This window comes from Rattus norvegicus, chromosome 15 (genome assembly GCF_036323735.1).
Source record: "Rattus norvegicus strain BN/NHsdMcwi chromosome 15, GRCr8, whole genome shotgun sequence".
Taxonomy (NCBI): Eukaryota; Metazoa; Chordata; class Mammalia; order Rodentia; family Muridae; genus Rattus; species Rattus norvegicus.
This window is the reverse complement of record NC_086033.1, coordinates 105,457,885-105,482,876: the sequence shown is the minus strand read 5'-3', so window position 1 is coordinate 105,482,876 and position 24,992 is coordinate 105,457,885. Positions and strand designations below refer to the sequence as shown.

Genomic DNA, 24,992 nt, shown 5'->3' with positions numbered 1-24,992 from the left:
ACACCACTGGCTTTTGGAGGCAGGGTCACTGGGCCAAGTTGGCTTTGAACTCATTATAGGATGACCTCGGAGTTCTGATCCTCCTGTCTCTGTCTCCTAAGTGCAGGCACTATAGATGTGCACTGCCAAACCCAGTTTCTATGTGCTTCATGCATGCTAGAGACACACTCTGTCAACCGAGTTACATCTTCAGCCTGGGACAGTTTTTCTTGAAAGCCATGTTTTGTTGGGAAAAAAAATTTTTTAATTAGAGTATGAGCTGGGAAAAATAGTTAGGTTCTAGAGAACCAGCTGACATTCATGAAGCCCAGTATGTCGTCTCCAGCAAAGACAGGAGGTGGAGGGAGAGAGAGAAGTACGGAAGGGGAGGAGGAGAAAGACAGAATAAAGGTGGCTCGGGGTAAGAGTTGTCTTCCAAAGGACCTAAGTTCACCTCCCAGCACTCATACCGGGCTGCTCAGACCTGGCAATCCTGTTCCAAGGGTTGACACCCTCATCAGGCCTCAGTGGGTAACTGTGCTCACGCATGTGTACACCCAAACATGCACAAACATAATCATAGAATTAAGGCCATATGCTAGGATCTGCATTGCTCCAAGCCAGGGGAACTAAGCCAGGGTTAATGAGGTCTCCTGAGCAGGAAGTCCAAACATCCAAGTGAGTGCCAGCAGCACAGACCACTGCTTAGACAGCTGATGACTAGATAAAGCAGAAGGGGACACGTCAGGGGCAGACAGATCTAGGATGGAGCACTGAGCTAGGAGGTCAGGAGCTCTGTTTAGGAAACAGGTCATGCGACCAAATGGCGAGAGACGACTTGGGCCCACATCTGTGGAATACCTAGGCTGTGAACCGTACGGCTCTATATTATAGATGGGAGCCCTGATACGGCAACAGTGGAAGGCATCTTCTCATAAGCCCTGAGGACATAGAACAGGAAATTGCTTCCTTTAAGGCCACTAAAAACATAAATATCAACTGTACACTTAATGGATTTTTCATACCATTAACCCTTTTAGGAAGGGAGTCAAAAAGTAAGGCTCAAGGGCAAATAAAGAATTTAATTTACTGGCTGGGAAACATCACTCCTGGTGTGAATAAACTCACCTGCCCTCTGGTCACTCCTGGTTAGAGTAACCTCACCTGCCCTCTGGTCTTGACCCAGGTGCTGGGCCCTTTCAGCAGCCAACAGAGACCCCAGGAGACCCACCAGGAGTGCAGCAGTCCCAGGGTCCCTGTGGATCACAGTCCTACATTCAGGATCCTGACTGACAACAAGGACGAGAGACACAGAGGCTGCTTTCTCAGAACAGGAGTGCATCTACATGACACAACAAGTCTAGGAACACACAAGTCCCCGAATCTGGGCTGCAGCAAAAAAGCTCTGAGACAGCAGACCCACCGAGAACTCATTCCTTCACCCAAAATATATCCTGACTACTCTTATGGACCAGGTGTGTTCTAGATGCTGGAACGTGGTAGGGTGGAACACAGAAAACTTCTGTCCTGTGGAACCTCCCAGTCCCTGCACGCTATGAAGCCAATGAGAGCCAGTGAGATGGTGAAGTCAATGTGAGGTTAGTTGATCACCCCAAGGAATGTGTTTGTGGACCAGGGATCCTCGGAGTTATCTGTCATGTGACTAAGTTAGAAAAGATCACTGCTTTCATGACACACACAGCCATGTTGCTTTCTTTCAGGTTCTCAGATCCCAGCTCCAGCAGACAGACTCTGCACTGGTCGATGACAGCAGACACATGGAGGGCAGTTTCAGGCCAGTCTGGGAAACATAGTGAGATCCCGTCTCAACAACAAGAAAACAAAACCAAACAGAGAACCAGAAGTCTGTAAGAAGATGAGAGCACACGCTCGCCCCCCGCCCTGAGTGAGCCGCCGCCCCATGTAAGCTGAACCTGCTGCCACTGCCCAACAGACCGAGTGGCTTCTCTTAGGAGGCTCAGGCACCTGGGGTCAGCTGGGGTCAGGATGCAGCAAGCCCCTCAGAGCCTGGCGGTCCTGCTTTCCCATGTGGGCTTCTGAAGGCTAAGCAACCTCACAGCTTTAGTCAGCCTTGATTCCTCTTGGAGCCTCTCACTTGTTTCCAATGAATTGCTAAATATGGGAGTCTAACTTCTAAATTCCCAAAGTTTAACTGAAAGCCTTGAGCAACACGTGAGTTATTTTCCCTGACACCCTGCACCTGCTTGGTCAGTCTACAGACGATATCTGTGGAAAAGAATGCACAGGGAAAAGGGGACGTTCAAAGACAGAGGAAGGCACACAGGAGACCCACACAGCGCTCTCACCACCCAGGACATGGGTCAGAGTCCCAGAATTCACTCGCACTTCCAGTCTATGGTTTTAAGACAATGTTCAAACGACGATTGTTTTTGGTCATCAAAGGTAATGGTGTGAAGAGGAGGCGGAGGCAAACCAGAGGCTGACTCCTTTGAGGCGGCCCCTCTTCTCCAGTGCAGCGCCCCTGCTAAGAGCTACCATCTTGTGCCGTCTGAAGTGTCTGACTGAGAGGCGGCCCCTCTTCTCCAGTGCAGCGCCCCTGCTAAGAGCTACCATCTTGTGCCGTCTGAAGTATCTGACTGAGAGGTGGCCCCTCTTCTCCAGTGCAGCGCCCCTGCTAAGAGCTACAATCTTGTGCCATCTGAAGTATCTGACTGAGAGGTGGCCCCTCTTCTCCAGTGCAGCGCCCCTGCTAAGAGCTACAATCTTGTGCCATCTGAAGTGTCTGACTGAAAACTTTGAAGAGCCTAACTGTCCACAGAAAACAACCCAAACTGAAACCACATTCAAGGTCCAATATAATCTGGCTTCCATGTACATTTCTACCCTACAGTGGTAAGACAGATTCTTTTTCACACTAAGACTGTTTGGTCGTAAGATGAAGTCTGCTGTGTTGTAGACAGCAAGTGACAAAGGCAGAGAACAGGCACAGTGAGGAGCACACTGGGGCACAGCTGCACACACTCGCGCACACTGAGAGCAGAGGCACCAGGTAACTTGCTCTTGAATAGCTTGGAAAGAGCTAATGATAAAGATGTTAACTGTGACTGAGTTGGAGCCGGCTTTTGGGAGCCACGGTTCATCCTAGTGTGGCGGATGACTCATTACTGTGATTCATTAAACTGCAAGAAATGCAGAAGAGCAGGACAGAGATGGCCACAAAGCTCTCAGCAGAACCACAAGAAGAACTTCAAGTCCGAAGTGTAAGCAACATTTGCTTTAGGAGAATAAAATATTAATGTGTAATGAGAATGGGAGAATTATGAATATACACAATGGCCTCAATTCTTCAGTCTTCCACCAAAGTGATTCAGAAGCCAGAGTAGTTCGCTAACATGTCCAAGCACGTGGACATGGAGCCATGGCTCAAAGGGCAGCCAATGTGACCGCTAGCAAGTATGAGGACTGCAGTTTGGATACCCAGCAGCCACCAAACAAACACTAAGTCAGCACAGAGGCCTGCCTGTGACACCAACACACAAAGGTGGCAACGATCCACAGAGCAAGCCAGCTGGCCAAAGTGGCCAAACTGGCAAGACCTAGATGCAACTGAGAAAGAGAGGGAGACCCTGTGTCCATCTGCAAAGAGAGCTCTCTAAAAAGACATCCAGTAAAAGCCTGGGCCTCCACACACATGCGCACCCCCACAAGCAAGCGTAAACACATTAAAAACACACAAATGTGTACACACGTAACAATTTTAAGCACCACATTCATCTCCATGACCAGCCCAAGACAGGGCAGCATTTAGGTGGTAAGACAGCATCCTGGTATTAGCCTGTCCTTTTAATCACTGGATATTCTAGGACTACGTATTCAGAAATATGGATACTCATGCAAGAATGAACAAAAGAGATAAAAACTGTTAGACAGAGATCATATAATAATCTAAACTCAAACCAAAGTTAGCAGCTTTCCAGGAGAGCATAAGTAGCTTCTGGTTTCTAAGACCACAAATAACAATTAACTTACGTTTTACATCAGCAGTTCTCAACCTTCCTAACGCTGCAACCCTTCAATATAGTCCTTCATGTTGTGGTGACCCCCAACCATAAAACCATTTCATTGCTACTGTAATATATGTTCTGTGACCCCCAACAGGGTTGTGACCCACAGACTGAGAAGAATTGCTGATCTATATACATTTGTCCCGCTAGGACAAAGGCAGGACCAAAGCCAGGACCTTATGCATAACAGGCAAGCACTCTGTCACTGAGCTACATCCCTAGCCCTGCTCACCTGTCAGAGTTAAATAAAATTATTTCCTAAACGGTAAAACTTTGAAAATATATATACAATACAGTTAATAACTTTTAATACGTGTGTGTGTGTGTGTGTGTGTGTGTGTGTGTGTGTGTGTGTGTGTATCTGACCAACCTGTAAGAATTTGTTCTCCCTTTCCTTTCCACAATGTGGGTCCTCAGATCATCCGGTTTAGCAGCAAGCACCTTTACTCACCACACCCTTGTGGTGACCTTACCCACAATGTAACAATGTAATTTATGTTTTGTAACCTAAATTCACAACAATGAACACTATGTACACATTTCTTCCTGGTAGCCTGAATTTTGACTTTTGAAGTTATTTATTTAGCATTAGAACCAAAGGGAAAAAGAAAAGGGAAGTTAGCTGATCTGTAAGGAAAAGGGAAGTCACGTTGAGCAAGAAGCATCTGTGACTCTGACATGGACACCTCACAGTTAGTGGCTGACAAGCCAGACGTTCACACGGGCTTTTGCCTTGTTTTGTTTGTTGGAGACAGGACCTTACTCTGTAGCCTAGACTTGCTTTGAACTCACTATCTTCCTGCCTTTACCTCTTGAGTGCTGGGATTGTAGGTGTACATCATCATGTTTTGCTTATAAATTAAACACCACTGTATAATCATCCTTATCTTTACACCATGTGATGTGCGACATATATCATAGAGTGTGGGATCTCTTGATAAAGTCAAAAAGAACACAGGAAGTTGGAAGCAAGCACCAGCATGTACAGCATAGCATGGAGAAAACTAGCTTCAATCAGCATCGCTACTAATCATTCTATTTTAATTACCTAACGGGTGCAAGGGGGTTTGCCACAAATGAGCTCTACCATACATAGTTAGCTCATGGTCAGTCATTGGAAATAAACAAGGTATTAACTGTAAGCTGGAAAAATAAAAAGAAGGTTAATATGAAGATTTGTCAGATATACATATATATGTATGTATTATATATATACATATATATATAATTGTTTTGAGATAATTACTGTAAAAGAAAATTCAATTGGTTCATGAATGATTAATGACAGTGGATTCCTTAAAATGCCCAGTTATTTTGAAATTCTATTCCAAACACGGTGTGGGTCTTTTTATTCCAGTGTGGGTATTTTTATGTTAGAAATTCTTTGGTACCTTCTGATAAAATTTGGACTAGAAAGAAACAGAAGGCCCAACAGTTGAGAGACATACCTCCAGCTCTAGAGCCTAGGTTGTCACACAGTGAAACTCTGAGGTGACAGCAAGAATTTAATTTACCACCAAAAGGCTAACAACAGAATAGTGAATGTAAATGGGACATTTTACATAAATGCATCACAATATGTTATTAAAGAAAAAGAACCTTGCTTGATTAAAAAGAACAGACAAAAGGTGGTCCTCATGTTCCCACATGCTTTAGGTGGAGTAGGCCTTGAATGGCCCTGCCTTAGTGCAGAGCTCGATGACAAGCTGTCAGTGGGGATGAGCCACACTAGAGAAAGGCTTGTGGCCTGGAGGCAAACTGGTCCAGAATGACTGGAAAGTGCCACAGGTCTCAAGAACATCAGATGCAGCCTGGGGCAGCTGTAAGCTCCAGGAGAATCAGGGGTCAGAATAAAACCCAGTCTCAAGCATGAAGGGAGGGGAGAGGAAGGCAGGGGAGGGGAGAAGAGGGCAGGCAGGGGAAGAAAGGAGAAGGAAGAGAGGAGAGGGAAGAGTGGAGGGGGAGGAGAGGAGAGAGAGGAGGGGAACAGAGAGGAGAGATAGAGACAGAGGAGAGGGGAGGGGAGAGAGAAGGAGAAGAGAGGGGAGAGGGAAGAGAGACAATCAGAAGAGGGGAGGAAGGCCAGTTGTCTCAGAGTTCTGAGCCTCACTATGAATGGGGCTCCAAGTAAACAATGGAATAAGGAGGAGACAGTCTTTGCTTTTTGATTCACAGAATCGAAATCTGGAGCAAGTGAGCTGGGAGCACATCAGTTGAGGGCAATGAATGACAGCATTCTATCTGAAATGTCTTTAACACCAGGTTTAAAGACAGCCTTGAGAGGGTTCAGGACAACTCAAGGTGGCTCAGAGTCCTAATCACTCCTTCAGCAAACAAAAGTGACTGGTGCCAGGCTCTGCAGTGTGGCATAATTACATCTAAGTCCCCTCTGATGTTGTGCATAGTCCTATAAATCTATTCTGTACTTTTCTTAGACTTTTTTCAAGAAAGAGATTAAAACTATTTTCTTTCTAGATTTTCATATATTTATGGTTTACATTCAAGTCACAAAGCATCCGACTTGGCCACATGCTCCTAAATTTTGTTCTAAATGTCTCCTCTGAAGTGTAATGAATCGTTGTGGACATGGGAGAGAGAAGGGAATCCCCTCCACAGGCGCTGCAGCATGCTCCCTTCCTCCCTCTCTGGCTACACACACACCTGACCTGCGAGTCACCTCATCTTTCCCTTACACAAGTCCAGCAGCAGAGCTGCTCTCCAGCAAGCAGGTCCAACTTCTTCATTCTCTGTCATTTCCTTCTTGCTATGAATTAGACTACGAATGCCCTTTAAAACCAGCACTGACAAAAACCTCATCTAAAACCTTCATCAAAGTAACTTTGGAAACTGAGACAAACCGGCCTCCTTTGTCTTGACTTTGATTTTCTGTGTAGCTGTGCTATTTGAGTCATGAGGGAATGAGTATGGAGCTAGTCTGACCCGGGTAAAGGAAGGAGGAAGACAGGTGTGCATTACTCACAATCTATAAGCATGACACTTTTTTTCTATTTTCTATTTTTCTTCCTTTCAAAAAAAAGAGGAGGGGTGGGGATCAGGGGAAAGAGGTTTAAAAAAAATGACACTTACAAGTCCACTCATGGCTACAATCCAGATGTAGGACCCAGAGGTGAAAAGCTACAAAAGAAAACAAAAGGCAACTGAAATGAAGTCCACCAGCAGCCGTAGCACTCACTTCACACTTCCATGTGCCCCTCAGTTACATATTAACCATGCATGTAATTCAGGGATTAACCATGCATGTAATTCAGGGAAGCAGTGTAAAAGTAAAGGCACAGCAATTCTGTTTATTAAGAAGGAGATAACATGGAAATCTTTTCACTGACGACCCAGGCTTTCTGTAGCTGATGACACACATGTTGAAGCTGGCGCTGCTCATTCTTGTTCACGAGCCTTAGCTGACTTACAGAAACGAGCACAAATAAATCCACCACCAATGCAGAACAGTCACTGCCCACACTGGGTGCTTGGTGATGACCCGCAGTATCTCTTCATGTAACGTTCTCATCAGAGAACTTGCCAGCATCTAAGTCCACACCCTACAGGACCCTTCTTCAGGGATGAGAGCCCTCATTCTAGTTCACCCAGGATAAGAGTAAGCTGGTAGCACCAGGTCCTCTGTGTCTATATCATGGCTGTCAGTTTAGTACTTTTATGGGACTCTGAATATGTGAATGAATAGGAGTCTAATTCTTGTGACTTCTCTTGGGGTTCTTTTCCCACTGTTGGCTTGCTTTGTTCAACTTCGTTGTGGTGGTTTTGTTTTATTTATTACATTTTGTTAAAAAATTAAAATAAAGTTGTTAAAATTTGGGGGAAAAAGAGCATGCTACTAGGAACAAAGTTTTAACTGATATGAGGGGCATTAGAATTAGACCTCTTGAAATTTCTTGTAGAGAGAATATCTTGTGCATTGTATGGATACATCACCTGTCAATTAAAAAGCCTATGGCCTATGGGTTAGGCAGGAAATAGAAGGAGGGGCATCCAGGAAGCAGAAAGGATTCTGGGATAGAGTCAAACATGGAAAGATCGACCTGGGGAAGGTCTGAGGAGATAAGACACATGGTACATGAGCACAGGTACTCAGCTCCATGGCAGAATACAGGTTAAAATAAATGGATTATTTTAGTTGTGATCTAGTAGGAGGAGAGCCTGGCTATATGGCTAAGGTATTTGTAAATGTATTTTAAGGTCTGAGTCTTATTTCTGGGAGCATGGGGCAAGAAGGAAGAACTGAACCTAACTTCTATAATTTCTTTTTTTGATTTCCAAATTTTTATCTGAGAGGTGTGTGCTCAGGGTTCTAAAACAAAACAAAACAAAATCACAAGGCAACTCCAAGTCTCCCTATATGAATGAAACATCCTGTGGCTTCATGGTTAGCTTTGGCAGGCTAGGTTGGCAGCTCAGGATCATGGAGGGAATAAACAGGGGACTGAAATAGCAAAGCTCAGATTAACAATGTGCTAGACAGAAACCTCAGGGCTCTGTACATATAACCCAGAAACACAAAACACAGACAGACACAGAGGGAAGGAAGCTGTAGACTTTGCCCCAGTGTTGGCTCAAAGGGAAGAAGCTGTGGATGCTGCTGTTACTTAGCCTTCCTTAGTCTGGCATGGGGCTAGGTCAGTGCACACCTGAACTGGGTTGGTCTGATGCTTCTTGCATTCTAATGCTAAGTACTGGCCGTCAAGATGTGGTAGCCCCTGGCAAGCAGATCCTCACATACACCAAGTGATGCTGCTATGTAAAGCTTGCTCTCCAATTTAACTGGTCGATAATAGGCTAGAGCTTGTGATTGGGCTGTGGAGCGAGAAAGGGGGGACTTGAGGATACAGTGGGAGTTGCAGGTAGGGGGGACTGGAGGATACAGTGGGAGTTGCAGGTAGGGGGGACTGGAGGATACAGTGGGAGTTGCAGGTAGGGGGGACTGGAGGATACAGTGGGAGTTGCAGATGGGGGGGGACTGGAGGATACAGTGGGAGCTGCAGATGGGGGGGGCTTGAGGATATGGTGGGAGTTGCAGATGGGGGGCTTGAGGATACGGTGGGAGTTGCAGGTAGAGAAAAGAGGATGGACCATGAGCATGCGGCCAGGAGAAACAGGGACTTCACAGCTGGGGAATGAGCTGGGAGAGCTCTAAGCTTGCCCAGTCTAGGCTTACAGCTCATACATAAAATACCTGGATTATGTGTCTTTTATACAGGTAGCCAGAACTACAAATTCATTTTACATTTGGTGCTAATATTGAAATGGAAGGAATGGTTGACACTGGAGCAGGCATCATTATCTCTCCAAAATCTCAGCCTCCAGATTGGCCACCTCAACAGGTAGATATCCAATTTCAAGGAGTTGGGACTTTATCTGAGATAAAATGGTTGGAATACACAGGGCCCGAAGGTCAGGTAGGAAAATCAAGGCTATGCTTGCTGATATAGCTACAAACCTGAGGAAGAGATCGGTTACAACAATGGAAAATACACACTAACTTCACTCCAACTTTAGAGGCAAGCCACAAAACAGGTGATGCTCCTAATAAAAAATTAATTAATTAAAAATGTTATTGAAGAGAATTACAGACTGCCCATACACATAGAGCAGAGGCTGACACTTCACCCTTACACTCGGGAGCCAAAGCTGATAAAACACCAATAGCCTTACCACTGAGGTGGCCGGCTGACCACCCGTGGACTGAACATTAGTCTACGACAAAAGAAAAGCTGCAGGCACTAGAGCAGCTCGTCCAGCAGAGGGTCCACCAACCCTTGGAAATCTTCGGTATTTGTCATTAAAAAGAAAGCTGGCAAGTGGAGGAGAACAATTAACAAGACTATTCAGCCAATGGGCTCTCTACAGTGAGTGAGCCTGGAACCCCCGTGCCTTCCTTGTTGCCTAAGGAATGGCCTATCATAGGGATTAATCTAAAAGATTGCTTTTTCATAATTCCTCTACATGAACATGACAGGGAAAGGTTGCTTTCTCTGTTACTATAAGTTATCCAATAAAGAAATAGCATTGAAAGGTCCTACCACAGGGAATGTGAAACTGTCCTACCTTGTGCCAATATTTTGTACAACAGCCATTGTAGGTAATCTGTAACAATTTTCTCAATCAGTAATTTACCATTATACAGAAGATATCTTATTGGCTGACTTAGATACAGATACCTTGGAAAGACTGATGAAATAAAGAAAACCTTGTCTTTTGGGGGATTACAAATTACCCCTGAGACAATACAAAGTGAAGATTCTATTAGTTATCAATGATATAAAATAAGTCTACAAAAGGTTAGGCCACAAAAGGTACAAATCAGGAGAGACCAATCAAGGAGGCCTAATGGCTTCTGGAAACTAACAGGAGGTATTAACCAGCTGCGGCAAGCACTGCTTCCGCTACTCTAGAGCTAAGCAGTTTATCTCAAACCCTACAAGAAAGGAAGACTCAAACACCCTGGGGAAGTTATCAGATGTGGCTAAAAAGGAATTAGCTCTGCTAGAAAAGGAATTACAGGATACACGTCCCTACCGTATTGATCCAAAGTTGCCCTGCATCTTACTCATCTTCCCTACATGAATTCTTATGCAGAGGAAACACTCTATCTTAGAATGGATATTTTTAGCACATAAGCAGAGTAAGAAATTAAAAACTTATACAAGTTTTTTAATTGATACCAAAGAGAAAAAAATGAGACTTTGTCAGTGAGGTGGAATGGGTCCAGCTGAGACTGTGGTGCCTGTTACTAAGGCAGAGACTGCCTCGTCGTGGGCACAAGGTGAACACTGGAAGGGCATGCAGTGATCTCTTGAGAGAGATTAACAGCAGATACCCTCAAAGCAAGCGACTTGAGTTCATAAAAAGAACTAATTGGATTCTCCCTCCTATAATAAAGGGAAAGCCAATATCTAGAGCCCCTACATTTTATGCTGATGCAAATAAACCAGGAAAGACAGAGTATAAAGGTGGTTGAGAGTCCTTACAAATCAGTTAAAAAATCAGGGTTCAATGCAATCCTTACGGTATTATCAGATTTTCAAGACTCTCTTAATATAGTCATGACTCTCAATATGCAAAAAGAGTTGTCTTAAGTATAGAAACTGCTGAACTTATTCAGGATGATTCTGAATTGACTTCATTATTTAATTATAACACGTGATCAGAAATAGAAACCATCCATTGTATATAACACACATCAGATCTCATACAGGTATGCCAGACCCTCTGGCATAAGATATTGATCAGCTATTGATAGGAAATATACTAGAGGTCTCAGAATTTCATTCAAAAACACCATGTTAAGAGCAAAACTTTAAAGAAACAAGTCTCTATCATTTGGCAAGAAGCCAAGGAGATTGTAAAGGCATGTCCTACTTGTTCCCTGTAAAACTAAATTCCACCGCCTGCAGGAAGAAACCCAAAGGGTACCCAAAGGAATGAAATTTGGCAAATGGATGTGCTTCATTTTACAGAGTTTTGTAAACTAAATATATGCAGTATACTATAGACACATATGCAAGATTTCAATGGGCGACTCCTTTAGCTTCTGAACAGGCTGATTCTGTAATTATTCATTTACTGGACATCATGGCCATTATGAGAATACCTAGACAGATTGAGACTGGCAATGCTCCAGCATATAAATTTAATGACGCGATCTTTTTTACATATTACGGTGTAAAACATATTGTAGGTTAAATCCTACAGTGCAAACATTTGTGGAGAGATCCAATCATACTTTAAAAGAGACGCTTAACAAATAAAAAGGGGTAATAAAGGCTCCCAGAGATAGATTACATAGTGCTTTATTAACTTTAAATTTTTTGAATTCTAATAAAAAAAAAAAACCAAACCTATAGCTGCTGAGAGATACTGGATTATGGGAAAAACTGCTGAACTAAACCAGCCTGTTCATTTTAAACTGTCCTAACCTCAGAATGGAAAACAGGAAATGTGTTACACTGGTGGAGAGGTCGTACTTATATTTCCACACGAAAAGAAAAACGTTGGGTTCCTTCCAAATTGATAAGAACCAGATATGAGAGGGGAGGGAGACCTCCTGAAGATCTTGGCTGCAGAGCAAGACAACATCAAAAGGTCCAAAGCAAGCAACGCCCATGCTGGTCCCTTGTATGGAGCAAGTCCGAACTGCCTGGGCCATATAAACGTCTCCAGCCACAACTTGAGCTATGCATGGCCAAGAGATCTTTGGCTGCAAACATCCTCAGGATTCCTCCTGCCATCCTTTCATGTGCCACGGATGGAGATCTACAGAAATTTTGGTTATAACACAAACTAGTGTAAGAAAGATGTCTTTCATTTGCTCAAACGAGGAGCAGAAAATCATCTTTAACTGATCTAAACATTGAACATTGCATACATTATGTTAATACAGAAATATGCATTGCCTCTGAAAACTCTCACGTTCACAGGAAAAAAGGAAAAGGAAAAGCAACCCTGACAAGATTCCCTCAGGGATGCTGGAGAGGCTGCCGCGTACGGCTGCAGCCTCCTTCCTGCCCAGTCCTACCTCAGACTGAACAACGCTGTTTCATCTCAAGACCTGCTTTCAGGGCAACTTCAAAACTTTAGATCCAGCCTCGCAGCTAATCCAGTCAGGACTTCACTTAAACCTCAACTTTCTCAGCATACAGAGACTGGACAATAATCGCTACAGCCGACTTTCTTAAGACTTAACTGTTTCCCATGAGGTAGGGTGGAGAAATTTTGGTCATTCACTGAGGTTGAAGTTTATCATCATTTAAGGAGATGGATACAAACAGTTATGGTCTTAACAAGGGGGAAACAAAATAGGGAGGTTAGATTCAGGGATTTCCTTTTCCCTTTCTGTTTCTCTATCTTTTCTTAGATAAGGGGAAGAGAGCTGAGAAGAAAAATGGGAGAATACAGGAATATTATAGGAATAATAAAAAAAGGGGGGGAAGTAGATTATTGAATCTACTCTTAAACCAAAAGATATTTTATAGCCATAATCTGACATTAGTATAGATCTTTTGAATTTTGATACAAAATTGAGGTTATATTTTATTATACTGGAATATAGTTTTGTATACTGATACATATTTAAAGGTTACATTGGTTTATGTTATTGTATATGGATACAAATTTACAGTTTTGATGTACATAATACATATGTTTTCAGTTTCTATATGAGATGTTGTTTCTATATAATACTTAAGATACAATGTAAAGCTCCAGTCTGGTTAATAGCTGCCATTACAAACTGTCAGGATGGTTAAGAAGTACAAGTTGACAATCAGTCAAACTCATGATCATGTCAGATACTAGTCGTCAGGTACTAGTCCAGATCATCACAGAAATATACATCCTGAGTTGAACAGACAATGGGTAATTGGCAACATTTGCTTTTCCAGATATACTATGAATAGAGAGATGGTCTTCAAAAATATCAGAGACTCGCCAAAAATGGCATTTAAAGATGCTTGTTTTTATTAAGTTAAGGCTTTTAAAAACACCGAGATATGTCAGCTCCTTGCAGTGCCCCATTCAACTTGGAAGATGAAGCATATTGAAGAACCTCCATATGGAATGGCTTCAATTGTAGCAAGCTAGCCACTGGGCAAAGGAAATGCTTCAACTACAGACAAAATGCTGTCCAGAAAGGACAAATATTGCAGGGAAGTTGACTGCCAAGCTCTGCCAAGACAGGGTAAGCAAGCCCTTAATAATTTTGGCTTCACAGAAGGTCTGTCAGATATCCTGGCCAGAAGGCTGAAGATGGATGCGTCACCTTTACAGAGATACTGGGTAGCTATCTAGGCAGCCAGCTGTCTGTCAATTCTCAGTCTCAGAAGCTGCGTGTCTGCACTTCCTGCTGACTCAGGAAATATTTACTCCTTGTCAGGTCTCTGATGACCTTGGTTGAAGACTAAATACTCAGTCTTATTATAAGCTTGAGTTGTTTAGGATTTAAGATGTTGTAGGTCTAAGAAGATGTTTTTAGAATGGCAATACAAGTTAGAATAGAAAATTACTTAGATACAGAACTCTGAGCTCACCAAGATAGAAGAGATGATAGAACACTTCATCTAAGTTGCCAAATACAGACAGACTGGACGTTATGGATGCAACCCTTACCTAACGGTTCTCATAACTGTTCCTACTGTATGCCGTTTATTATTAGAAGAGAAAGAGCCTTTTTATTTAGGCAAAAGGGGAACTATAGTGAAGTGGTCTGATGCTGCTTATATTTTAATGCTAAATACTGGTCCTCAAGATATGGTTGCCCCATATAAGCAGATCCTCATATACACCAAATGATGCTGCTATGTGAACCTTGCTCTACAATTTAACTGGTCAATAAAAGGCTACAGCTTATGATTGGGCAGTAGTGAGAGAAAGGAGGGGCTTGAGGATACAGTGGGGAGTTGCAGGTACAGGGAAAAGAGGAAGAAAGAAGGTGGAGATGGAGAAGGCCGCCATGAGAGGAGATGGAGCATGATCATGTGGCCAGGACAAACAGCAAGGAGCAAGGGACTTTATAGCTGGGGATGTAAGTTAGAATAGCTCCAAACCCAATCTAGGCTTACGGCTGGTAAACAAAATCGCTGGACTGTGAGTCTTTTATATGGGCTAGGATTATGAACTCATTTTACAAACACCCAATTCTCATGACAACACAGGTGGGAACTATGAGGACAGGGACTTTATAATTCACTTCTGTGAGAGGAGGAATCCAAAACAAGCTGCCACATTCTTGAGCTGAGCACTGCTCTCCAAGCTTCTCATGTACTGAACTCGGATTTCTCATCAGCCAATGAGGAGGGTACCCTGAGTGCTTCCCTGGGTCGGGCAGTAACAGGAGGTGTGACTACGGTGTCTTGCTCTATGGGTCTGTGCTTGCTGTCCACCCACCTCTCATATACGAGTAAAGCAACCTGTCATTTTGTCAGTAAAAAAACAAAAAATTAATAATTTCTCTGGTCTCTTACACTCCTTGTCTTAGAACCAAGTTTCTGCTTGCATTCCAAAAGGGTCTGAGTGTGCCTCTGAGCTGTACTCCATGTGGGCAAATGTGCACCTCACACTTACTCTTTAAGCCAACCCCAACGACTGGCATGTGTGCCCCAAACATGCATTCTGGCTCTTATAATGGTTAAGGCCATTTACCTGTCCACCATCCAGTGTCTCTCTAACACTCCTGGTTTCCAGTGTCAACGGTGGGGAAAGAACAAGGCAGAAACGTATGTATGAGAGGACTGGGGTGAGGTGAGGTGCAGGCACGGATGGCTCAGATGGCTCAGTGCATGAAGCACCTGCTGTGGAAGCATGAGGACTGCGTCCAGACCCACAACACACATGATGCAAAGGTACCAGGCAAACAGGGAACACGCTGAGTCTACCTCTGGCCTCTGTACACACTTACACACCAACAGTAAGAGATGTAACACAAACACACATAGGATATGCAAGAACGCCCAGAGTGTGTAGAGGAAAGGAGAGGACAAAAACCTCCATCATTTGACTTCAAAGTGGGGAAGACGGAAGTGGAACTGGCAAGAGGAGAGCCCAGGCTGCCATTCAAGTGGAGGACTAGACGCAAGCCCACTTCTGCTCAATGGCCTTCTGCCCTACAGAGGTCAAGCCCACTTCTGCTCAATGGCCTTCTGCCTTACAGAGGTCATGCGAGTGCTGAGATAAAGCAGAGATTCACACTGATCTGGGACCTCTGCGACAGTGTACTGACCTGTCTGTCTTTGGATAGGGCTAAGAGGATGTAAGTTGTCAACCTCAAAACCCCATGGTCCTGATGACTCTATGAGCCAGTCACCCTGAATGCCTACCCCATAACTAATACAGCAAGGGCCTTTCTGTCCTTGATGCTTCCACCTAACTTCAGACGTCACCATGAGGCTCAAAGTGGGTTTTGGAACTTGGCACATGTTTCCCTGCCAGAGAAACTCATAGCAGGACAGAGTGGGGACCCAGGTATCATGGTCAAGAGGGTGAAAGGTGAGGGCTACACACACCACATGAGGCTTGCCTACAAAAGTGGTGAGGACACACCCGCCCGACACCTGCCCCAGGCGAGCCTCTGACAATGCACAGCAGGATGGAGAGGCTGGAGGGAATGTTAAGGGTGAGAAGGGAGAGAGGAGGGGACACTTCACTGTGAAGCTGGATCTGGTCTATGAGTGGGATAAAGAATATTATGAGTGTTAACTGGGGGAGTCAAAAAGCCAAGCTACACAGGGTGGTGCAGGATGCCACACAGTATTCAAAGCTGTGAGGAAAAGAAAAGAACAGGCCAGAGAAGGGGGCGGGGGCAGGGGAGTAAGAGCACACAGTATTCAATTCAAAGAAAACCTGTCAGAAAGCTGGAGAGCACATGTGTCTTCTAGCACAGGCCTCGGGCCGAGGTAGCAGTGGGCACAGGCTAGATGTTAGGGAGATGACCTTGGAATTTGAGTTTAAAGTCAGACCAAGGCTCCAGTGGCCTTCATAGCACAGCAGTCTACACAGAAGCACCAGAGTGATACACTTCTGCCTTCTCTTCTTTGCCAAAAAGGAAGCATGTTCGAAGTTGAACCTGGGGTCTTGGACATGCTAGGCAAACACATTACTACTGAGATGTGTCCCCAGGTATGTCTGTCTATCTATGTGTGAGTGCAGGTACCTGCAGATGTCGAAAGAGGATGTTAGATCTGGAGCTGGAGTAAAGGCAGTTACAAATTACCTGACAGGGTTGGGGATCCAAGGCTGCAGGGGGGTGGTGGTGGTGGTGGTGCTGGTGGTGGGGTGAGAGAGAGAGAGAGAGAGAGAGAGAGAGAGAGAGAGAGAGAGAGTGAGTGTGTGCGCGCGCGTGCTAGGAACTGACCGGGGATCCTCTCAAAGAACAGCATACATCCTTAACCGCTGAGCTACCTCTCCAGTTCCTAGTCCTTTCTTTTTTTTTCTGTCTTTTTAGAATTTTGAGACAGAGTCTCAGGTGTCTAGGATGCCCTGAGCTTATTCTCTAGCCCAGTCTGGTCTTGAACCTCAAACCCTCCTACGTGGACTCTGGAGTTGGTATTACAGACTCAGCTTGGATGGGCTGGCACTCCGGGTTTCTTCTCACAGCTCTGTATGTGGCGTAGTACATAATAATTGGCAACGACACTGATTTTCCATTTCCACTATTCTCGTTTCCACTTCAAACTGATTCTTAAATGTAGTTATGCATACAACTGCATGGTTAAATGAAAATACTTTCCACTGATACAAATTACAGTGAAAGCTTTTATCAGATCTCTAAAGGCTATGAATGTATTCTAGTACCTTCCACACTCTGATGTTCTTACTCTGTAACACTTCCTCTGATACAGATCATGAAGCCAAACTTAGGGGGGGGAAATGGTTTAAGGAGATCAAATGAGAAAAAGAGAAAAGAACAAAATAAAACGAAAGACAAAAGTACCCAGATCTGGTTAGAGAAGTGTGAACATAAAATGTGTACTGTACCTGTAGTCCCAATATATAAATCAGTGTCTTGTTTGTGATGGACAACGGGCCCAGGATCTGCGCCACCTGGACTCTTGGGATGGAGCAGTGAAATGGCACAAAGAGAGCGAACACGGGCGCCAAGCTACGCAAACAGACAGAGAAAAGCTACTGTAAGATTGGGCTCAGACACTGTCAGAAAGACACCTGAGCAACACTACATACTCATTTCAATGTGAGATACACATGCTGGTTTTCAAACACCCACCATAGGCAAAACAACAGGCACGTGTGCACGACGTGTTAAGGCAGCAACTGTCCCATCTTCGCTCTGAAGCAGTGGTGCATGGTTGGGCATCTCCTGACTAAATATAAGGCGCTGTGAGTAAACTGGAAGTGGATGCTCGGCTCAGTTCACACGAAGTCTGACCGAAGAGACTGGAGAGCGCTAGAATCCATACTGCTCAAACACACCATCACGCTAGACTTTGGCCAGTCATCTAGTGCCGTGGCACCAGACACTTTTTACTACTCCTGCTCTCCATTCCTCAAACTCCTTCCTCTTTTTGCCTTAAACTCTTTTCCTTAAGTGGTTCTCAACCACTCCCGACACCAAGCTACCTACCCCCACCCCCCCCAGGACTCTCGTGTTTCATTTCTTCTTGCTCTCGTCTCTCCCTGGACAATCTCAGTGCTCTCTGTGAGTCTGAACAGTGGCAGCCCCAGGCTGACAGGGAACGAGTGCTTCTCCCCATCACAGGCTCACCTGCTGGCTATCCTCACTGAAAATGAGAGCTCTTCCCACTAAGGTCAAGGCTCCGCTGAAGGACAGGTATCTGATAAGTCACTGGACCACCTGAGAGTGTGCTCAGCTCGCCCCGTCTTCCCTTTCCCTCCCTCAGTTACTCACACACCTTGACAGCTGCTTGCTGAACACAGGCTCCTCTGGGTGGTACACATGGGCACCGGTTATCCTTTTACCCAGAGCTGCCTTTTTACTTCCCTGCTTAGCAAACTTCTCCCATGGCCCTGCTCGGCTCTTCCTGGTTTTCTCTGACTACTCCTGTGGATAACAGCTTTCCTCTTGGCCCCCAGAGTCACCAGTTTGGCTGTTTACTGAGTAAGCTGGGCACTGAGCATGTCAAGGAAGATGCCAGGAACAGGATCCTTCTTCACCACGAGCAAGAAGCTCCTTAGGGAGCTCCTTCCAACACTGCAGACTAGCTCGCCTAACATGTATGTCTGCACGTGTGTATGCATACATGAACTGTGCATGTGTCTGTTGGTCTGTCTGTGTGTCTTGCTTGGTCAACCCACCTCTCTCTCCCTCCATCCCCTTCTCTCTCTGTGTATACACATGCATGTGTAACAGCAGAATAATTTGGGCATATTTTTGTAATCATTTTCATTAAACACTTGGTTGGCCAATATTTTCTAATTTTGGAAACAGCATCAATACAAAAACCATTTCATGATCATGAGGAAAATACAAGAACTAGTTTTCACTTGTATAAGGAAACATTTTCACAGCACACTCCTGCCCCCACAACACTGTATCCCTATTGTCTTTTGTACATTTTCTAATTCTGATATCAACTATATTATACAAATCTCTCTTCTCAATTATAATATTGAAAACAAAACTACCACAGACACAAACAAGGAGCAAGGAGTAAGACAGACAGACAGAGAACGTAAACATAAAGCAGCTTTAACAGGTATGAACAAGAAACACACACACACACACACACACACACAGTTAGGCAAGGCTGCCCATCAGCCCCACTCCTCAGTGCAATGACACAAGGACTAGCTGCAGTGAGTGATAAGGCAAGAGAGAATTAAAGGGTCAGTAAGAAAAGGACAAGTCAAGCCATCTCAATCTGCAGAGAATATCATATATGAAATCCCAAAAATTCTACCAGAAAGCTTCTAGAAATAATTCCCCAAAGTGGCAGGTTATATAAAAGCAACTTATAAAACCCAATAGCTTTTGTAAACACCAAAACCATACGCTGAAAATGAGATCACAGACACACTCCCATATTCAGGAGCATCTAGGACAGCAAACCACCTCAGGACAGCCCTGAGGAAGGTGAAGGACCTACACAACAAACACCTCACAGCTCTGAAGAAAGAGATCGAGAAAAACACTAGAGAATGAAAAGACATTGTGTTTGTGGATCAGCAAAATTAATATTATGAAAATGACCATCCTACCTAAACCAATGTATAGATTCAATGCAATCCCCATCAAAACACCCCCAACATTTTTCACAGAAATAGAAGAAAAATTCTAAAATTCCTATGGAACCAGAAAACTCCAAACAGCCAAAGCAACCATGAAAAAAAGAATCCTGGATCCAGGTGATCTGACATGCAATGTGGACTGATAATGTTGGGAGGGAGGCCCCCCAACTGCAGGAGGCGAAGGACAGCAAAGCAGAAGAGGAAGCAAGTAACATTCAAGCTGCTTGATAAAGCCTCCAGGAATTACAATATTCTACATGTACCTAATATTATATACGATGTATGCATAAGTGCATTTACAGATATACATGTATACACACTCACACACGCATGCACGTGCATTTATCTTAAAGGAAGGTAAGCTACTTGGGCTGGCAATGCTCTCCCCAAGAACCACAGAGTAACAGAATTCTAGTACCAGATACAAGAAACCTCCTTTAGAAGGATTGGGTAGAAAGTCAGGGTAGTCTGGATGACTCCCAGAGCAATAGGGATTATCAACTGCTGAAGATACCACAGGACACACAGGGACTCCAGTGACTTGAGCTGGATCTGACCTGAAAGCCTCTTTCTTGTGGTCTACCTTCTATGATTCTAGAAAATACTATGCAAGCTGCCAAGCTTGGGGAAGGAGGGGCAATAGTCCTATCTAGCTGTAATATCTATGAACCATGACAATTACGTGCATGGCAAAATATGCATAAAGGTGCAAAATGTGGCAAACAACAGCTGTTCAGGTGAACTAAGTAAGCTCCACTCAGTTGAAGGAACATCATTCTGGGTACTGGGATGCAGCCATCTTCCCGGGTAGTGAGGTGACAGACCTTAGGAAACAATCTGTCAGCTCCACTTTGCTAGACCAGCATAATTCCTTATTCTAAATGAGGAGCCCAGGCCATAACTTCTTGCATCTATGGCTCTTTGGTGGACTAAAAACAAAGCAACTTCTAAATGCCAAACAAAAGAACTACATTTTGCCTAACTCTGCCCTAAACACAGTTGATTAAGCAGCTCCTTTCTTTTCATCCAGTAGAACGAGTTAGTCAGCTGAGGCCTAAACGCCTCCAAGGGCACCTACCGCAGTAAAGGCCAGATTCAAGCACGGCCCCATGGTGCCCGCTCCCACCACGCCTTCTTCAACTCTGACCGCAGCAATCTGTGCAGAGCAGAGCAGCCCTCCCGGGCCACAACTACATCCTACTGCGTTCCCTCCCTATGGATACCTCCCAATCTCCCAATCTGTGGGGTCTGCTGATGCAGCACCTCTCTTCCCAGTTAGAAAACAAAGACAAGACAGGGATGCTGGCCTCTAAATGTTTAGAAAAATATTGCTCTTGTGGGGGAGGGAGAGCGTGTACCATAGATCACGTGTGGGTGTCAGAGACAACTTCTGGGAGTTCTCTTTCCACTGAGGGATGCAGGGATTGAAGTCAGGTCACTGGGCTGAGACATCTCACTGCCTAACTAACTCTGGCCATTTTGTTTTTCTCACTCTGCAGAGCTGGTCCTTCTCCATACATATTTGTACAACAAATGAATCTCCCTTACACTAGAATAGTGGTCTGCTGTCACGTAGCATGGGCAGGCAGACACCACCCAGAAGCCTGCCCACCTAATGGCCCACACACAGGGGAGCCACTACCATGTGCAAACATGTGGTGGAGAGGTTGGATAGAAAGAGAAGTGGAACTGGAGACTTGAGGGTGGAGGGAGGGGAGCAACCTGTTGTGAGTCACCAGCCCTGACACACACAGCCACAGTGAGGTCCCAGCCAGTGTTGCCAATGAGGGCCATGTATGGGTCTGTGGCCATACAACAGCAGGCGTGTGTCCATGGCCCATGTTACCACCAAATACCATGTGGACGCCCCTGGTCTGGGTTGTGACCTGGGATCATGTTGATGCCCAAGACCTGCACAGAGCTGGTCCTGTCCCTAAATGGCTGAGAGAGCTGGCCCCACCTCTCACTGGCTGCAGCACTCCCTGAACCTCACCTGGGCAGCACAGTAGAGCTGGCCCTGGTTGCATGGATGTGGGAGAGCTGACAGGCTAACCAACCTGGCTACCACCCAGGCCCAGATCTGGGGCTTTGAGTTGGCCCACCCCAACACCTACTCCATCTATGAACTGCTAGAGCACATGAAGGGGCTGGTCCTGCAGATCCAAAGCCGCAGGATCTCCATGATGCAGGGCGACAACAGTATCTCCAAGAGGAGTCAGGGCCTCTCCCCCATCCAGTATTGACAGTGTAGCAGAAGCCAGAGGCTTAGAACCAGTCCCAGGACTTAAGCAATGAACATTTGCAAGTAAAGAGGCTTGGACAGAAGGCTGCATTGTGGAACACACTGTGACATACTACATCTGACAGGATGAGATTTGTTTGTTTTGCTTTATCTTTATTCTTTACTTTCTTTTGGGGGAGGTTGCAAGGGTGGAAGGAGGGTATGAAGGGATGAGAGGGGTGGGACCAGGTGCACAGTGTGAAATTCACAAAGGATCAATAACAAGTTAAAGAAATGGCAGAACAGCATAGCAGAATTTCCCTTTTGTTACACACCACAGGGTGGGGGGGAGGGGGAGGGAGGAAGAGAGAAAATATAAAACTTTCTGGGTCTGGAGAGATGGCTCAGCAGTTAAGAGCACTTGTTCTTGCAGAGAACACAGCCATCCAAACACACATGTACAGATATACAAGTGAGCAGAATACTCACACATAAATCTATAATTTAAAAATATTTCCTTAGTTCATCACTTTTAATAGGATTAAAGCAAAGTTTCATGTTTGTACTCAGAATATGGTTAGGTGTGATGGTATACACCTTTTATCTCAGCACTTGGGAGACAGAAGCAGGGGGATCTCAGTAAACTGGAAAACAGCCAGGGCTACACATTAAGACCATGCCTCAAAAACAAACAAACGATCAATAAAAAACAAACAAAAAAATCCCACACACATGACAAGACAAAGGCCTGGTATTCTTTGATAAATACCAAACCCTCAGGGACAGAGTCTGTGCTGAGGGGGTGCTGCTCACCCAGACCAGCGTTCAGTCCCCAGCACTAACATCAGGTGTCTCACAACTGCTTGCAAATCCAGCCCCAAACAATCACATGCCTTCTTCTGGCTTCTATGGGCACTCGCACATATTCACTTACACAGACACATTAATTATGGGCACTCACACACATTCACTTACAGACACACATTAGTTATGGGCACTCACACACATTCACTTACACACACACATTAATTAAAATGATAAAAAGCAAATCTTAGAAAATAAGAAAACCCTGCTTTGTTAGACAGTTGCACTGGGTCCCCCTTGCCTTCTCCTCCCCCCCACCACATCTGTGGTGTCTCAGCTCACAGGAGCTCTTCTCTTTACATTTATCAGCAAATGCAGCATAAAAATGACGTCATTAGATAGCCAGAAGCACAGCTCTTGCTTGAGGTTATAGTTCGCCATAACCTCTGCCCTCCCAGAAAATAAATGACAGTAATTTCAGTGCCCACAGCTTGTATCTTATCCAGCAAGAGAAGTGTAAAAAGTCCTTAGACACTAATCACTGTATCATTTCAAATGATGACTAAATAGGAGACCACATGTGGGAACAGTGCAAAGGCACACATTTTAAACCAGGACTATCTGGGTTGTTTTGCTGAAAATTTGTGTTGCTATTTCTATATACAAAAGGCGTCACAAAATACCATAATGTTATTAGTCACTGACCAGTTTTTCCCTTTTCCTTATTTTCTGACAACATCTGTTCTTTACACTGGTAACAATCATTCACAGTGACCTTTAACGTAGTGTCAACAGCTAACTTCTGGGAGCCTTATCTTAAGCAAAGAGCTCGAAGCACAGAAGAGAGAAAATCAGTTAGTAGATAACTGATTTATTCCTTTAGTACCATTACTAGTTACTGAGTTACACACTCAGGACCACACTTCAGAGAGCAAACAAAGAAAACATTTTACACAGATGCCACCTCACTTTTATGGGACACTGAGTTCACCAGTATAGCACAGCCCTGCTAAAGACGCCATTGTAACTTTCAACAACAAAGTGAGCCTAGTATTTTTACCTCACACCCAGCTATAGGAGCATCTGCAGGCTTCTGACTCTTCTTCATACACCTTAGACTACTTTATACCAAAGAAAGGGTGGATCCACCAGGCTTGGTGGCATATCCTTTAATTCTGGTACTCAGAAGGCAGAGGCAGGTGGATCTCTATGAATCTAGGGCCATCCATCTTGTCTAAAAAAAAGATGATGGATCCTACTTTCCATAAAACCCGCTTTAACTAGCTGGGTCTTCCAAAAGTATCCCACTAGGATGGTCTTTCCACAAACGGAAAATTGCTACTATGCGCCAATCCCATTTGCTTGTATGCAGTGCTAGGTTTAGAAGCCAGGGCCTGGCACTCGCTAATGCTCTTTGCACTTGGCCACATCCTGGGCCAATGGTGTCTAAAGGGAACTGATTCTAGGTTATTTATGCTAAGTTTACCTATCAAGTCACAAAGTCTTTGCATCCTTGTCATCAGGTGACTTATCTTGGCTCTCACTTGCCTGTTTTTTTATACATAACAAGGTGCTTGCTCTTTGGTTTTTCTCTGCAAACCTTTGACAGTATAGCTGAAAGGCAATTTTACAGAACCCTGGGCCAAGAGAGTGCCCACCTCTGATAGGCTGCCAAGATGGCTAAGTGGGCAGTCACTTGTCACCAAGCCTTCAGTCCCTAAGATCCAGGTGGCAGGGGAGGAGACTCTGACCCTAAAAGTTGTTCTCTGATCTATGTATGCCCTGGTACACATGCTATAGGCACATGCGCAAGCACACTGACACACACATGCAAAAGAAATACATAAAATGTTATTTTGAAAACTTTTAAGGTCTCTGGGGGCATAAGGCTACAATTTCCTATCAAAAAGACTCAATTCTCTCTATAGCATCCCTCAAAATCAACCAGTTTACCAAAGTGTTTTCTTTTTCTTTTAAAGCATATTCTATTTTAAACAAGGTAGAGCTGTCTGTGGGTTTGGCTTGAAAGTCTGCTCTAGCCCCCATCCTCTGACCCATCTTCTATTCCCCAGAATAAGGACAGTTGACAGAAGCAGAATAAGGCCCCACTCACTCTGCAGGAAGGTGGGGCTGCAGTCCTGTGAGGCCTAAGCACTCTCTGTTCATGCAATCACTGTCCTCCACCAGCCAGTCCCAGCACAAGTGAGTCCTGT

The 24,992-nt window shown here is 44.6% G+C and overlaps 1 protein-coding gene across 6 annotated transcripts in view; it reads right to left on the bottom strand.

The window, feature by feature from the left end:
• Ubac2 (UBA domain containing 2) overlaps window positions 1-24,992 on the bottom strand; it is a 147,660-nt gene that overhangs the window by 31,559 nt on the left and 91,109 nt on the right. For 4 of the 6 annotated variants that reach the window (NM_001034937.2, XM_063274473.1, XM_063274474.1 and 1 more), the window contains 2 exons: window positions 17,526-17,649; window positions 7,113-7,160 (listed from right to left, as the gene is read on the bottom strand). In NM_001034937.2, coding sequence (NP_001030109.2) covers window positions 7,113-7,160; window positions 17,526-17,649 — 172 coding nt within the window. The remainder of the gene's footprint in view (window positions 1-7,112; window positions 7,161-17,525; window positions 17,650-24,992) is intronic. The other 2 variants (XM_006252509.5, XM_039093541.2) reach the window with 2 other exon arrangements.